This window comes from Hippoglossus hippoglossus, chromosome 17 (genome assembly GCF_009819705.1).
Source record: "Hippoglossus hippoglossus isolate fHipHip1 chromosome 17, fHipHip1.pri, whole genome shotgun sequence".
Lineage (NCBI taxonomy): Eukaryota > Metazoa > Chordata > Actinopteri > Pleuronectiformes > Pleuronectidae > Hippoglossus > Hippoglossus hippoglossus.
This window is the reverse complement of record NC_047167.1, coordinates 16,163,301-16,181,269: the sequence shown is the minus strand read 5'-3', so window position 1 is coordinate 16,181,269 and position 17,969 is coordinate 16,163,301. Positions and strand designations below refer to the sequence as shown.

General features: G+C 41.8%; 1 protein-coding gene and 1 long non-coding RNA gene across 2 annotated transcripts in view; one reads left to right on the top strand and one right to left on the bottom strand.

Annotated features, from left to right (window-relative positions):
* Nucleotides 1-13,397, bottom strand: part of agap3 (ArfGAP with GTPase domain, ankyrin repeat and PH domain 3) — a 117,629-nt gene extending 104,232 nt beyond the window's left edge. Inside the window, exon 1 of the mRNA XM_034613195.1 lies at nucleotides 12,575-13,397. Coding sequence (XP_034469086.1) covers nucleotides 12,575-12,935 — 361 coding nt within the window. The 5' untranslated portion in view covers nucleotides 12,936-13,397. The remainder of the gene's footprint in view (nucleotides 1-12,574) is intronic.
* LOC117778033 overlaps nucleotides 1-17,969 on the top strand; it is a 303,640-nt gene that overhangs the window by 22,223 nt on the left and 263,448 nt on the right. The window lies entirely within an intron of this gene.

Here is a 17,969-nt window from a genome sequence, read left to right as displayed (position 1 = left end):
TGTTCCAGTGCACGAACACAAGATCGAGTGGAGAGCTCATCTTCCGAGAACAGCGTCGGGCTGCTGAACAGTGCACTTTTCGCGCCAGGCGCCTCAGCGAGGAAAATAAAATGTCGTCATCCAAAACCGGGGCTGTGGAGAAGCCGCACTGTCACAGCCCTGAGCAAGACTCTGAACAGCTCATATCGAATGGGCTCAGCAGATAGTCCATTCACACAGAGGACCATACAGTTACTCAGTTTGCAGCACCACCTCATATCAGAAACTCTGAGTTAGGAAAAAATAAATGGTTCACGATGAACACTAACCTTTTTCTTCCAAACCTCCAAAGTAACTTAACTGGCAGGCTGTCGAGAATATGACTCTTATAAACAACTTCTTCAGACTTTATTCACTTCTGTCTTCTGATGTTTGCCGTCGGTCTCTTGTGTCCTGGCATTTTGTGGCTCACAGTAATTTTGGCTGAACCCTGAGATAAATGTGGCGTCTTTTTGCCAGGGGCTCCACTTTTGTAACACTCCAACAAACAAAGAGATATTAACCATTATGCCTCTGGAAAAGTTAGATAATGAGGTTTTTGCACACAATGATGAACTTAGACCCTAAAACCAGATGAGTATATAATATGCCAATGTAATATACAAAATGTGAAAAATCCATTGAAAATGAAGAGAGTCATGAACATTTTAATTGTGTATAGATCTCCTGGCTGTAGGAAGACGCAGCTCCAGCGGCTCATGGCCACAGTTCGATTCACACAGGCTTCAAGTGCGAGGTCGTAAAGAAAAACAAAATGCAGTCTGGTCCAATAGAAATGTTTTTATGTTTACCATTGCAAAGTAGGGACTTGAGGTAGTCCTTTATTTATGATAAAAGAGGGCCAATTCCATCATTGTGAGGACATTTTGTCGTTCTCTGGGACCCCCCTGACCCCCCGTAAAATCCACCCCTGATTCAACCTTTTGCTCAAAACAAAAAATGTTTTTGGACAATAACAATATTCCAAGGTTTTAAGTATGATCTTATTATTAATGTGTTTATCAGTCAAGCGCAGCATCTGGTTTGTGCACCACTGATGTTAGAGTCTATTCAAAGCTCAATCTTCAAGGTCTTATTGATAAATTACATAAAGGAAACAAACACCAATCCAGACATGCAAAGAGTGAAGAACATTAAGCCACATAGCCGCTGCAGGAAGAACATCTTTACAGCTCGGAGGCGAGGTCCTGTGATTTTTTTAAGAGGCCATTCTGAAAACCCCTCAGATGTCGGCTCCAAAATGGGAACCGCTGTGTTCCAAGAGGGGGGCTGTACACGCAGTTCACATACCCCACCAGTCCTGGGTCACGGCCAGGGGGATTCAGCAGTGGAACAACTTCAGCTTATTCCATTCAGAGAAAGCAGGAAACAGGGGTATAAACACTAAATGGGGGGGGGGGGGGGGGGTCACATTACACTTCCGCTCTAATGATTCCCACAGAATAAAACATCTCCTCACAACAAACCCTCCACCAGAGTTTGGTTATGATTCACAAAACAAGTGACTAAAATATCACAGCTAATCCAGACGTAAGCTGAATAACAGATGCTCCAGCACAGACTCAAACTTTAATATTTATTAAAACCAACTGTCCGCAGCACTCCCCCCCCCCACATGATGTGTTCTTTCCCCACAATCAGCTAAAATAAACTAGAAAACACAAACATGTTGCTTTATAGTGAGCTGTTTAAAGACAGCGAGCACAAGGCCGGAGGACATGTCGAAACACCATCAAAACAATGACATGTACTAAAGGAATGTAGGACCTGTTTGATAACAGTCAGCTGGCACATGTTAAACACACCACACTGACAACAGGCCTCACCTCAGGAACGTAGTGCTGCCAACACTTCAACTATTCTCACTTCAATTAGGATAAACTAAGGAGATGTAACATAATATAAACAGAGAGGGTTTTCTATTCACAGCCAAGTGTAGGAGCAAATGTCAAACTGCTAAATACACATTAAGCCTCGACTACTATAAATAAACCATAGTGGCCGATTTGAACTTGCTTTGATGTCTTTGATTTTAGAACCTCCATGTTTACGGAGGTAGTTCTGCCAGATAATGAACACTACAGCTCTTCAGAACAGTGAGACTTTCATGAAAAACTCCACCAGCCTCATGTGGAAACAAACAAACTGGGGGCACGTCCTTGAAGATTGACTGATGCAGGAGAGAGAGGGAGAGAAAAAACGGCGACATGTCCCTGAGCTCTTGAGGGAATTACATTGAATTTTCCAAGGCCCTGCAACCTTTAAATAGTCTGCGTGTTCTCAATTACATGGCACTTCAAGAGCAAGAGTAAAAAAGCCTTCTGACACCAAAGCTATAGCTTGCATACTGTAGTCTGCAGAACTACGGCCTCTCACACTGCAGGCCACACTTCCTCTATCTGGCCTTTTCCTATTCAGAGGAGAAAATGTGCTCCCCGAGGGCCAGAGAAGTCCTTGTTTGATTATTCCCTTCAAAGAGAAAAGACCACTGCAGCTTATTTTTTTCCTAAAGAAGAAGGTAACTAAAACAAAATCCCTGCTTGCTTTTCTGAAGAGCGTTTTCTGAAAATGCTCCTGCTTTCCCAGCTCTTTGCCACGATTCAACATTCATCCCCCAATCAAATGAGGTCTGAATCCACCCAAAGTTACGTTTTCTATCATGAGGACACTTCATTCTTCACCATGATCCTCTAACAGTCCCCAACCTGGATGAGGCCTGAATCTTCCCACAGTTAGTCACGGGACTGCTGGCAGGCTGAGGGGACTTGGAGGCATATGCGCATTTCCATCTGTTGCTCACTCACTGCTTTCCAAACCCCTTCCTCTGTCAGCAGCCATCTGTTTCCAGCCCTACCCCACTGGCAGGAAACATGAGCACTTCCACCGTAGGATACGGATGATGCACAAATTAAAAAAATAAAAAAGAGAGAGGAATAGCCTATGGCAACATTTATTTTAACAACCGTCTCTGCCTTAAAAACAAATACTGTAAAAAGCGGATGTTATGAATATCACAAGACAATCACTTGACAGAGTATTAATGTGCAGCTATTTTGACAATTGTCTTTTTCTTTTACGTTTTACGTTGTCATACAACTGATTGTTTTTTTGTATTTTGAACTGTTGAAGAACCATGGGAAATAAAAACATGATTATTTCACTGTTTGCAGATGTTTTAAAACAAAACAATTAACCTGGAAAATATTTGGCAAAATAATTAATACTGAAAATGAGAAATAGTTACAGGCTAATTGCTAAATTGGGCTAAAATGACATCTGCAGTCTTAGGTGAGGTCTTGTAATTGCTTGTTTTGTCTTACAAAGAGTTATTGTCATCATTAAAAAAAAAAAGACACACAAACAAAAATAATATTTTTTCTGCAAATTAAATTGATTCCACTGTACTTGGAGTAAAAAGACTGTTTGATGGTGAATACTATACAATAGAGGAGTAATACTGACTCATTACCACACAGTATTGCATGTACTATATTATAGCACACTGCCATTTCAATTGTTAAAGTCCCATCGTTACAATTTCACAAAAACACGTCTCTTATTCTGTATTGAAAACCCAGTCACTCAAATTGAACTCAGCACAAAAATCCAATGGCTCTTCCCCTCAATGAAACATTAGATCCTAACTACTCCACATGAGCCATTAACAATGATGGAGAGAAAACCCTCTACTTTCTGCTCATGAGAGATTAGGACGAGCGTACTCTAAATTTCTCTTTGAAAAAAAAAAAAAAAAGGCTGACCTGCTCGCTCGGCCGCCATCCCCTCATTCAGAACACAAGAAAAAAATTAGCTGTCCATCAATGGGAAAGAGAGGGAGCGCCTTTGTTCACTGGCACAATGGAGGACATTCTGCTGTGGAGGATAGTGTCACATTCAATAAGCCAGTGCTGTGGCGCTGCAGCGGGGCGAGGACAGCAGGGCTGATGCAGAAATGGCACTCTGACCCCCGCAGACCTCCCAGACCCTCACACCGAGGCTCTGTTTACAGCTCACCAGCCCGGATCACCTCTGACGACCCGCGGTCAAGAGTCGTTTCAATGGGGATGTAATGAGCTGCACGAGGGGAGAGAAACTGTCCGGGCCAATCACAACACAGGGAGTCTTTTGAAAGAGAGGCATGTGCAAACCCTGTTATCTGGTGTGCATCTGTCGGGGGTGGGGGGGGGGGCGTCTGTTACAACTACTCTCCCCAGAATAAACCTGTGACGTGCACATGTGGAGTGTTTTTCTTTTTTTCCCTCCAACGCTGGACACAAGGATTAAAACATGGCTGAAACATGATACTGGTCGTGCACAACGCTGCAGTGGTTCGGCTGCTACAGTATAGCTACCGAGGATCTGACAATTTCTTCAAGCCAGCGGCTAAGCAAAGGAAGATTTGACCTTCATGCACGTTTGTGGTGTTCAGATTGATCCGTGTTACGTCCCATCATCAGACTCGACTCAGGGATCTACAGTGGTGCCCCAGACCTCTGAGATGTGAGATACAGCTCAGCAGCTTTTCACCCACCTCAGCAACTGGATCAATCTTTTATTACAACACGCATGCAACTGAAATTAAATGTGTACTTTCTACTTTTCAGAAATATTCACCAGCAGCAAAATAATTACGTCCTCGAGGCCCATCAGTCTCAGACATGTGCCACTCCCTAACATCCATATAGCTCAGCATCTACCTCAACAGTTGAATATTTAGTTGAGTGGCGTGCATTTATTTATTTTCTCTCCATGAGTAATATGAGAAGCTAAATACCCCTCTCATGTCTGTGCATCAATTATGGAGCTAAAGAGTATTTTTTCCATATAGCTTACCTTGATATAAAGACTGGAAGCAGGTATAAACAGCTATAGCCTGGCTTTGTCTGAAAAACATTCAGATCAACACCTCTAAATCTCACACGCAACTCAGATCACGTATAATTCTCAGTTTGCAGTTTTACACGGAATTGCATGAATTTCCTGGTGAACTACTACCCAAAACAAGTTGTGGAGTTTTGTCAAAATGAATTCTCTCCATTCGCTTTCCATTTTTTTGGGGGCCTGGACATTTTCGGCAGGAGATTGACCGGGTCCGACGCGTTCACAGCAACAGGAACATTCAGGCGAGGGGTGGTGCCTGAGTCGAACATGCAGGGGGCAGGACAGGATGTGTAACACTGTTTAAAAAACACTGACACTGGCGTTGATCCTTATCACGAATAGCTTTCGAATCTCGTCTTTCCAAGCTGACATCTTTGTCACTGTCTTCTACGTGCATGGCAACTCTTTTTCATCCCGAGGTATCTGTATTCTTCCAGTTTCACTAGTGTTGCAGCATCATCATAAACACACCCACTCTGTCGCTGGTAATTGTCCTGCTGTGTTTTCACAAGGGCTCACTGGGACAGTTTCCAGATATTTTACTAGGGGCCTGGCAGGAACGGTTCCAGAAAATGTCCAGAGAGCATCTGACTCGGATATTTGCATCCTCAAATACAGCCCCTCTTGAAAAACAGCTTTAGAGATTGCAAAGGTAGCTGTTTACACCTGCTTCTAGTCTTTATGCAATGTACAGTGTCTCAGTAGAATGGGAAAATAATTAGTATCTAGTTTCTGTGCTGTGTATGTGGCTCAGCACACACAGAAAATGAGAGAGGGAGCCAACAGGCCATGGTTGGACCTCCTCCATGCTTCACAGATGTATTTGTGTGAGGCTTTATTTGGGCACAAGATCTACAACTAGTAAATACTTACTGAGCTGCTCCACTCTGCTCTATAAACACCAGCGTTCCACATTAACAGCAATTTACATTGACACACCGTGTAGGAGACGCAGCTGGTGGTATTGACGAGACATTTCTAACTCTACAACAGTTTCTAGTCCATATTCACAGATACAGTTTTGAAATATAATGAGCTCATTGTGCAGATTTCTCCTGACACAGATGGCCCCGCACTGACAAGGTCCCGTGCATGAGAGCCAATTCAAACCCCGCAACTACGCACACATCAATGGAAAACCTCCAGAAACCCGGCCTGCATTTATCTGGTACTACACTCACCATCATGAATCTTGAATTAAAAGCTGCAGCCTGACAGCATGTGGTCAATGAAAACAGTGCTAATTAAGATGTTTCTGTTTCAGATCTCGGTGGTCATGAGGAAATGAATCGTACTTTCTGCGGCAACGGAAAGATGCATTATCATAATTGTCTGCTTGTGATTAGCAAGAGAGAAGAAGTGTGTAACAGGGAGCTGCTTGCGTGCCACACAATGCCAACAGAGGGCTGCGAGGCTTCAGTCTGTGTGCTTTTTGTATCTCCCCGCGTCGTCCCTGCTGCTATTTGAGCGCACAATGTCCCATTGTGTAAGCTTATTAGTCCTTTCTTGAAATCCCAAGAACCCCTCTTGAGTAGCAGTGGATTTAGGCGACATTGGACAGTCAGTTGGACACATGAAAGTCAGTTGGGGCTTTTGTTGCAGCTTTATGAAAAACAGCAGCTCCTCAAGACACAAGAAAACATTACAACAAAGTAAACCCACAACACTAGGGGTAAGAGAAGTCCCCTCACAATACACACAAGTCAGTGTCCTGAAATCATCCCGCGCTGTGAACAGAGAGCAAAGCAAACTCGAGGCTAAAAGTGTAAAAATGTCCCTGTCCATCACTGACCTGTGCAGTTATTGCCCTTTGCAATACAGCAACATACACTACAGTGCTTTTGTACTTCGTATGCTTCCAAATGTCCAAAAAAAAAAAATCAAACTCATTCTATACAGGTTGGGCAGGAATATAAATTAGGGTAGAAGAATCAGAGCTCCAATTGCAAATAGAACCAAAGGAAACTATTCCCAGGACATAGTCTTGTTAATGGAACGCTCCTCCACTTTGAAATGAATGGCTAAAAATATAACTGGAATCAGAGTATAGATGCCATCTCTGCAGCTGCCTCCGAGTGATGTGGATTTTTACTCCTCATATGAAGTGACCCTCCAATCAATTCCCAGAGCAAACCTGGTCCACAACTCGAGTTCAAGGTTTAAACAGCAGAAGACACCGATTCAGTTTTGAGCCTCTGAGAAACATATTTACACATAATATTCATTCATTCTTCTGTAGAAAATGTACCTGCAATTTCAAACATTACACTGGTGCATTATGAGAACTCTTTCCTTAGCTTTACACAGAAAATGAGCATAATTGAACTTTGCAGACTATAATTATGCCTCAACATGAAAGGCCAGGCACTATTTATACAGCCATGCGCAGAACATTTGGTGGAAATGTTTACCTCACACTTCCATTGCTATTTACGTCCCGTTTCTCCCCATGACAATGTGTGAGTCATTGGAAGGAGTTTAACTTGCCATCAGCTGATCACTGCCGGGGAGCAATCCTCAGATGCACTTGCATTTCTTGACAGACAGCTGAAAATTCATCTGCGGCAAACCTCACGTTCCCCCTGCATCATCCATGCCACGTTACAGTGAGGCTTTGAGATGGGGAGGGGTTAGGGCCGGACCCTGTAATGTCTGAACACTGGGATATCAAGAGAGATTCGTCTGTCATTGAAGAGGATGCTTATTCTACACATTTCAAAGCAGACAACTAAATTTAGTTTTTATCCTCTTAAACTGCATGTAATTGCAAGAATTCAGATTTATTTTCTAATTCAATCTTTATATCACTTTCTATTATTACTCATTTCCAAAAAAATCAATGTTCCGAATTGTGATCAGTTCTGCCCTGAATTGCATCGTAGAAACTGTGAATATATTTATAATTATTTGGCGGGATCAAGCTGTTTGCAAATCTGTTTGTTAATGTGTTTGACGATGTATTTAAAAATGCTGATGGTTTTCCATCTTGGTAAAATGTATGTATGAGCTGGTTTCTCATATACAGATGAAGCCATTCCCAAGATTTATTCATAAGTCATTTAGGGTCAGAGGTCACAGACGTTTGGAACCACACGTCTGTTTTACCAACCAGGTAAAGAGGGCAATTTAAGTCCCAACTTCCCTACGTGTCAGTTGCTTTTTTGCTTATGTCATTACTTGAAAAACGTCAGAGAATTGGCACCACTTGAATACACCCGCCTCCTGGCTTGTTACGTTATCTCATGACCCAGAATCTGGTTCAAGCACCTCTATTTACTATTCACACAGTTTGCTATTTGCTCATGTCGTGTGTTTTCCCGGTTTAAGCTGTGCACCATCAAATTACCACAAACTAACAGAAAATCTAAGGTCAGGTTTTCCAGTATTGGAGGACTGGTGCGTGTCTACGAGGCGGCCATCTTTAGCTTGCTCTGTGTACTGTTGGAAATGGAAGGCAGCAGGGGCCCAGCAGTAAATATTAGGCCCCCTCACATCGAACCAAACGATGTATGTTCAAGCTTCTTAGATTAGTAGTGAAATACGTAGCTTAAGACTTTAACAGTCAATCCACTTACCATAAACTTATCTCTAGTTGGCACTGCCATTAAGCTCACACATTTTTTTGCCTGGTCATTATCATCACAGCTTATTCAATCCCAAAAAATAGGCGTCAGTTGCCTTGTATCCACAAGAAAAGACAAAAGAGAAAAACAAGCCATCGCTTGTTCTTGCACGTTATTTGTAATTGTAACAGGGGCTGGTTCACAGAAACCACACAGCAGCAACCTGCATATCAATCACTGTGAAGGGAACAATGTGAGGCAGACAACAACAACAAAACCTAACAACAACCAGCATGGTGTGCCATCATCATATGAAGCTCTTATTACTCAACAAAGCAACAGCCAGGCCTAAATAACGATGGGAATTCATTTTGTAAGGGCTGTAATTTGTATTCACTCTCTTCAGCATTTTCAGCTAAATGCATGAGCTGCTGGTTCCTTAGCAACAGAGTCTGCAATAATGCAAGTTTGAGGAGGAACAGATTCTGCAGATCCACGGCGCAGGTGAGGAGAAGTTGGCCAACGTCTCCTGTCGCAGTCCGAGTTACAGTTATTACATTAGATCTGAGAGCATTTACAATGTTTATGTGAGAGGGAAATCAAGATGTTCTGAGCCTTTAGACACACTGCATGCTCAGGAATATCAATTCAAAACCATTCTCCATATTTCACCCTAACCATGTCACAATGTGATAAATTGATTCATAAATAAATATCAGTTTACTTTTGCTTTTCTGGGCCTATTTTGTTGTTTGCCAGTGGATTTTTTTGGCATCAAGGTTAAATATTTGTCAGTTCAACGTTTGGTATAAGCCGACAGCATCATTTTGTTTTTATTGCAGAGCATGGACAATTTGACAACCTACTGGGGGAATGCTATATCCTCAGACATCAACGGTAAGCATCAGCTTAAGTGTTTTGGAATCAGAGAGTCAGAGCATTTTTCTGATCCTTTGCACATTTCCAATCATCACATCGAGCGAGAAAATTGTGATGTCACTGAAGCCGTTTTCGGAAAAAGAGAAGACTTGGGGAGATTGTTTGAGACAGACGCGTTCACAACAACAGGAAAATGTCCCAGGTCGTTCAGGTGAGGTGTGGCACCTGAGCAGAGAATGCAGGAGGTAGGACATGACGTATATGTGCGGGAATCACACGTTTTTGTTTACAGCACATCACGTGGTTCTTATCACCAAAAGCTCTTGGATCTAACTGACTTTCCAAATTGACATCTACATCAGCATCTTCTACGTGTAAGGCACCCGAGATATTTGTAATCTTTTTTTTCAAATGTAGTGCCTGCCACTCACTCATTTGCGAATTCGCTGGACAATATTCTGCTGTATGCTGTAATGTGCTTACTGGAGGGCTGGCAGGAAAGACTCTTGAGAATGTCCAGAGAGATTGACTTGGACATTTGCTGTCTCACACAGCCCCTTTCAGGAGAATGTCCGGAATTCAGTGCATGTCTGAAGGCAACAAGAGGGATGAGCTTCTTCACCAAGAGAAGCTCCAGTACAACAGTGGTGTTGGCTAGTTGGCTGTATATATTCAGACGTTAATCCTCTAACTAAAAACAATACTCACCCATTATCACACTATATTTCAATGCCACAAAATGACTCTCTTACTTTCCGAGTGTATGAGACCTGACAGTGAAAGAGCGCTCATTTCCTTTGGGTCAAATGTTTGCTAATCGTTTAAGAGGAACAAACAAAATGTTTGGATGAAAACTGTTTTGTGAATGAAGTGTGCAGCACTCGTCTGTTTCTAAGAAAGGAACATCCAAGAGATAACTCATAAAAGGCTCCACTGTTACCCCATCAAGACGCAGAATAAAGACAGGCCTTCACTAACTCAATTATGCAACCAACCCAAGACATCAGATAAATAAGAAAACTGAAATTCACCGTCTACCCTAAAGGAAATGAGCTGATCATATATCATCACGAGGATGACATTCATTTCCATTGTGATTGGTCTTATTCCATCCCTCTACAACACTAAATATGTGTTTAGTGTTAGTTTAAAGTGACAGTTTCCCCAATAAATCCTAAAGAATAACCAGTGACTATGTTCACATGGACAGCAATATTCCAACTATTGACTATATTCCGAATAAGACATTACTGCGATGATGATATTTACATGAGTTGCTTACAGGATATTCCATTCATACTCCCATCTACATGTTACAGAGCATAGTCTAATTATGTCAACATTACATCCACTGTGTCATAGTTCTGTTGTTCCCTCCAGAATGTCAAAAGCCAAACCTGAAATAGTTTAATGCACGATGCTTCCATGTTCCCTTTTGAGTGTTTTCTTTCGAACTTTGCGAAAGCGTCAACTCCTCCTTATTCCTCCATCTTGTTTACACTTGAGCTCAGGGCCCGAGTCGTCAAGCAGCTGGTAACTGACATATGTCCATGTCACAAAACGCTGCTAAGACTTCAAGGGGACGTTATATTGCAACTAAACGTATACACGTCGACAAAATTCCACTAAGATCGGAATACGAATTTTATTTACCAGTACAATACAAGGAAATTCAGTTTGAAGCCGTCCTGTAGCTGCTCATTAGAATAGATTGAAAGAATAAACATACCATACAAACTAAAAAACAATCTAAAGATATGAATAAGTAAAAACTAATCAAATAATATATACATAATACAATGTGCAATGGTGTAGCCACACAATAGTTTACATGTCCATGTATGACCTTATTAGGGTTATGGTAATCATGCTGTTTACATGGCAGCTTCTTATTCAGACTTCTGTCTTAATCAGGTTAATATTGGAATATTCTTGTCCATGTAAACGTGTCTAAAGCTGCTTGTGTATACATTTTTCTATATAGAGGAAATATTGTCTAGATCCTCTCTGACAGTCTTATGGTCCGCTGATAACAATTATATATTACAAATCTACATTTACTGATAAGTGTTGCCTTTTTCCTTTTAAGTTGCATTATCTTGTTAAAATTCAACAACATTTCCCATGAGTCTTTGCCACTGGTTTGCTGGACGTGCTTCATGGGAGCTGTAGTTGTTGAATGCTGACCAAACTACCCATTGCTATGTATTAAAAATGACTCAAATTGTACTTTCCATTACAGCTGAATACTAAACAATACCCCTGCTATTTCACTGTCAACTCATAATTTACAGCAACAACAAATCAGTCGAGCCAATCTCCATCATTTTCCTTAAATTCTAGAAACATAATAAATCAAACGTGTCTGATTTTCATGTGCTATCACTGGATAACATTGGAACCTATGGTGCACAGCTGCTATGACACTCCTCCAGACCATGACAGCTGATTTTGATCGGCAGCGGTGGACCCTGACTGCTGTGTCAGTGTGGGTGACTTGAAGAAACCGCTGCCATGATTTAAGACACTCACATGTCAGTGCGTGATGCTCCTTCCCTCTGGGATTTGACGGGCTGCTGTGGTTAGTTTCCACGTACATGTGTGGTGCAGCCACTGTCGTCATCCCTCGGACAGGTCATGACATTTGGACTTGACTTCCAGGGTGACAGAGAATGTGCCCGGTGATGACTGCAATGCCATCCCTATAGGGATCATTATTTCCTCAACGCTGCTCCCAGTCTTAGAGAGTGTGTGCCCCTGCATTGTTCAATCATCAGGATACTTTGGTGTAACATTTGGCAGCTCCTCTTTCTCTGGCGTGGGTTCAAAATAAAATAAGGGACCCTCACTGGAGGTCAGACTTCAGCGTCCTCTTCTTGAAGCAGCAGCAGGCACAGGCTGCCTCTCCTGGCTGCAGCTGAGCATTTCCTTGTTACCACTGCAGTGCACGGGGGCAATTCAGCCCATAGACAGGACAATGAGATCTGCTACGCCCCCCCAACCTCAAAGTGTGATTGTTGACACTGTGCAATGAGCCCGTGACAATGTTTCCAAGTGTGCGTAAAAGGAAAAGAAGGAAAAGGAGACCCCCCCCCCCCCTTTCTCTCCCTTTCTTTCTCCCTCACACAACCACCCCACTACCCCCCCCCAGCCCTTAATGAATGAAAGGTAGCACTCGACAGTGAAAAGCCAGTATGGTTCCCTCCACTCACCTTCAATGGAGATTACATGCTCCCGGATCTGGTTCTGCAGGGCCAGGTCGTCGATGCGCTCGATCAGGTCGTAGATGGCGTAAATGTTCGGGTGGACGGACTCGAACCGATGGATCTCTGCCCTGATGGCCGCTGAGTTGGACAAAACAAACTGCGAGCTGGGCTGGGCAGCCTGGCCCGAAACTGTCCCCGAACCGAACTGGCCGGCCCCCGAGCTCGCGGACGATCCGGATCCGAACTGGGACGGGATGGACTGGGGCACCGGGACGGGGACGGGCGCCGGGACCGTGCCTGGAGTGGGCATGGCCGGCTGGGACTGCTGCGAGATACCGGACACTGGGACGCTCGACTGGAAATTCATCTCGGGGTTTGTCTCGGAGCGACTGCAACTCTTTCTCAACGCGAATGTGCGAGAGTGGAAATCAGGAACAAAAGAAGTCCGCGCGAACTGATGGGCTGGGACACGATCTGCGCGCGAGCATCAATAGTTGGTCTCCGATTGCAACGAAACGCGGCTCGTGTTCATATCATCAAAACTTGACTGTGATTCATTTTTCGTTATTGGCCAGATCTGTCCAGGGCCCTTTCTGTCTGTGGCCGAACCCGCGGTGCCTCACCACTTGTCTGGGACACTCCTTCACGGGCTGCACCGCCGTGTTGTGGTCTGAACCCGGTCTTCCTCTGTCTGAAGGAGACAATGGGCTCCTGGTCCGCAGCCTCGAACGCGTTGTCTCTGCGCTGAAATGAAATCGCGTTCAGTCCTCTCTGGTCCAAGTGGTCCCTGCCCAGCGCCCTCCTCCTCCTCCGCATGCTGCAACGTCACCCATCACGTAATTGTACTTGAGATGGGGGAGGGTGTGATTGGAGATCTGGTGGAGGGAGAGAGAGTGGTGGTGGTGGGGGGGATGGCAACGTGCACATCATTATAATAACCTACCTGACAGTTATGCAACTGTTAAAACAAAACAACAACTGGCCGCTGCAAAATGCTCGAGAAGATGCTGCAGCCACATTGCAGACATTTGTGGTTGTTGTTATTTGGCTTTGAAGCAAACAAACACAAGTGATTGTTTCCCACGCAGGCCCACACATTCACAGCCATCTGTGCACGCGTACGTGGACGTGCAGTAACTTGTCAGATAAGATAAGATAAGATAAGATAAGATAAGATAAGATATGATGAGATAGGATAAGATGAGATAGGATAAGATAATCCTTTATTAGTGCCACAATGGGGAAACTTGCAATCAGTAAGTAATAATAAGTAACATGCAAAAAAGTGTACTTGAGTGTAAGGAAATATAAAAAATATAGAAAAATATGGCTGGAATAAAATCTAGTATATATATATATATATATATATATATCCAGCGTAAAGACAAGAAACATAAGTAGAGTGTGAGAATATGTTCAGTGAATGGATTGCAGATGAACCATTGTATTGCACAGACAGAATGAATATTGCACAGTTAAGAGAGAATTGATGTTCTGCTGTGGTTCTGTCTTTTGGATAAACACCACACTTAAAGCAAAGCACAAAAGGCATCAATATATATAGATAGTTTACCAATAATTTCATTAGTTATCATATTTTTGGAACAAATCTGAATGTCTTACATTAAAGGTATTCCCTCTTACATTAAATGTAAATTAGAAGTGGAATGATATGGGTCAGTTATAAAGGAGGAAACAGAGCCACCTTCTGGTATTAATGTGCTTTACAACAACAGCTGTTAAAGGCTCTATGACTGTCACAGTCAGTCAAGATTCTGGATGGTGGGTTATTGGTGTGGTGTGGTGTGGTGTGGTTATCGTGTGATATGGTATGGTATTGTATCTAATAGTGTGGTGTGGTGTGGTTTGGTGTGGTATAGTTATGGTATGGTGTGGTATGGTAGGGTATGTTGTTTTGATGCAGGAAACTTACTGCCAAAATGAAAAAACTAAATGTGTAAAAGATGATTGAAAATAAGTAATGTATAAAACTATCAAGTGTAATGTAGCTCAGTGTCTATACAAGTAAGATATGTAGCAAAAAATATAAGAATACAGAGGAATAAACTACAACGTAGATTAAAATAGAACCCCAATTTGAAGAATGTCATGACAGCTGTCCCTCTGTCAACAGTGAGTTTTTAAATGTGCTGAAAACTCCCTGTTTGCTACACACTGTCAGAATGTGAAGCAGATTATATTTATACTTTTATTTATATAACAATGAACCACTTCTGCAACACACTGTATGTCATGTCCTCTCTGTTTCCAATCTTCAGCCTACTGCCTCCACCTGTTGACCACATTTGGAACTCCTCCTCTCAAACACATCACTGTCATCATCCCACAGCACTCCATGTTATTATGCAGGTAATTCCCTGGTTCGTTATGTATGTATCTGACAAATGATAGTGTTGGAGCTGCTATTATGGGCTATGTTTTCATCCAGGCACCTGGTGACACACACAGGAGTGGCCTGCAGGGCTGACATGTCATGACAACTGCAACTATTCAACACAATAGCTCAAAGACTCAAAGAGTGATGTATTGTGCGTCACACCCCTGTGCGTTTCTCACGGTGTTGCATAACAGAATATATTAAATAGTCATTAATGTTCAAGTCTCATAATTTTTACATCCATTTTTATGAAAAAGTTCAAATTAATCGAAAAGAGATTAAGTGATAAAACTTTGTGTTTAGTGCTGATGAGCAGTTCTCCTCTTCCTCTCAGTAAAATATTAAAGTTTAGCCCTGGTTCACAGCACAATGGCTTCAGCATGTTAAGCGTTTCATGTCACAATTGAGTAATCTAGTTTCTTGCCCTAAATGATCTGCGAAAGCCTGTGAGAGCTGCCCCGGGACACTGGAAGTTATCATGAATACTAGAACAGCCCAGTTCCTCTGTTGAGCACAGAAATATTTATGAAACGTCTAATTTACTGCTGGGTATTTTAACTTGCAGACATGAAGCTGAAATACAAATTGACAGGCTGAATTTCTTCCTTCTCCTTGTGGCCAAAACCTCCATGCGAACCATTATTAAAGCCTCACGATCAAACCACTTCAGATGGAGGATATTTCCCTCCCTGATCACTTGTTTTGCTGGAGACAAGATGGAGCCGCTCTTTAATCACTGCATTTTTATCCACCAACCACAGTTAGAAACATCCTCTGGCAATGAACCGTACATACTGGGTGAAATGAAGTTATTTAATTATTGATCATATAATATACCCACAACTGTAAGGCACATAGGCTGCTGAACAATGGAAATAATATTCAAGAAGTACCATCCCATTAGTATCATTTCATTTATTTATTATTTGTCTTTTTTCGTGCTGTTATTTTTATTTCATATTGATCCAATGTGCCTATTATCTATTTAAACTGTTTGTCAGAGTGACCATTGATTTTTGTTTGGTAAACCTTTACACCGATACATTTTAATTTGAACTAGTATCTCTTAAATTCTTGTTCTCAGTGAGACTACACATTTAAATGAAGGAATAAGTAACTAAGAGTTTGTGAGGAGCAGCCAATGTTCATCATGTTCATGTGGAAGCTCATCTATGACTTAATGAATGTGATTGAAATGCAATCTGAACCACACAGAGCAAAGTAATATTGTAGTTATAGTAGTCTTTAGTTAGAAACTTATTGTGTCCTCATTAATACAGTGTCATTCTGATTATGCCTGTTCTGCTTAGTACAGTGGTTTGTCAACCAAACTTAGACAGAAACTGCAGGTGATGCCAAATAATGTTATTGGCTCTTTGTTAAATGCATCCCCTCGTACTCATATTGAGGAATTAAAAAAAGTAGGACTGCTGCCAGTACAACTCAGAGTAGAGGAACAGAAGCTGAATCATATGTTCAATAGTATTATTGGTTATGCTCCTAAATACTTGTGCTTTCAGATGACAGTGGTTCATTCTCATTTTATCCATAATACCAGGGCCAGTGTATGCTCATGTATAATGCCCAGAGTAAATCCTGTAGCCAGGGGCTCCTTTCTTTTACACTGGTGGCTTGTTGTGGAATAGCCTTTCGTTCAAATCAAGCTCTTACATCTAAAAGGAGCTTTTACAAGTCAGGTCAAGAGTTTTTTATGGAATAGGGTTATAGATATCTGATTTAATATGCATCACATTTTTATTTCGGCTTTTCCTTATTGATGTGGAAGGATTTTTTCTTCTAGCATTTAATGGTACCTATTAGGATTTTAAGATTATTTTGTTTTTAGATCAGTTCCTGTTAAAAGTTTTGGTGTCTTTTTTACGTTTGTTTTTGTCTTGACATCATGGGACCACCAAAATACACAGTTACATAACTATTAATTATTACAAACTTATAGAGTTTTCATACATGAATTTATGAGAGAAAACAGTGAGCTGATAAATTAATAAAGAGGGGGGGGAATTTGACTTATTAGTACTCAAAAGAGGCTGAATCATTTCATGAGCAAACTGCAAAAGGAGGAACCTGAACTATGTTGAAGCCCTGCTGGATACCATCCAGACAGACTAGTTTCAACTGTCACCCTTTAAACTGTCACCTAACCAGTTCACTGCAGTGTTTTTTGCCTCAACATGTCCACATGGTTCATACGATGCAATCATTTTGTTCCAGGTCCAAAGCTGATTTCTAAAAGTTCATGAGGAGCTGGAAGAACATGTGGGGGCTATTGGCAAACAGCAACAAGGTCGTCCACCCCCGATAAATCAAACTTCAGTTTCAAGCATAAATTAGAGGCTTTCTGAATCATTTCTGCTTGTTGCAATGCTTTATAAAAGCCGTCACCTGTAGAAATCTAAATATCTGAACCACAATACAAAATTATGTTCTATGGGTTAGAGTATAATACTTGGCCACACAAGACATGATTGCCGGGATTTGAATGCATGGAGGTAGAAGTCATGTCACCCTGGTGTTCTGTTTGGGCTCCCAGGCCCTTTTTAACAGCTCCAAAAATACATGTTGTTTTATTACATCAATATGTTGGAACTAATGAGAATTCATGAGAATTGCTTACAAACATGATTTTGAGCTCGTTTTAGTTATCAGCTACAGGAAATGATGCGCTACCCCTGTTTGGAGTTTAGATCCTGTTCACTGGAGACTTATTCAACTTTATTTATAAAAGGTCTAATGAGGAGTTAGAGCTCTCAGCGGCCTAACTGATGGCAAACAAGCTTAATATCACTATGTGGGATAATATAATGTCCATTCCTGTTTGGTAATAAAAGCAAGAAATAGCAGCAGAAGAGGTCACAGTGGGAAACTAATTTTAGATTCTTCCCCCTAATTTGTTCTGACTCAGTTGATTTCAGATGATGTTAGATGCAATAAGAAGTGGTAGATAAAGGAATCACCTATTTGTTTCCGTTTGACGTCATTGGG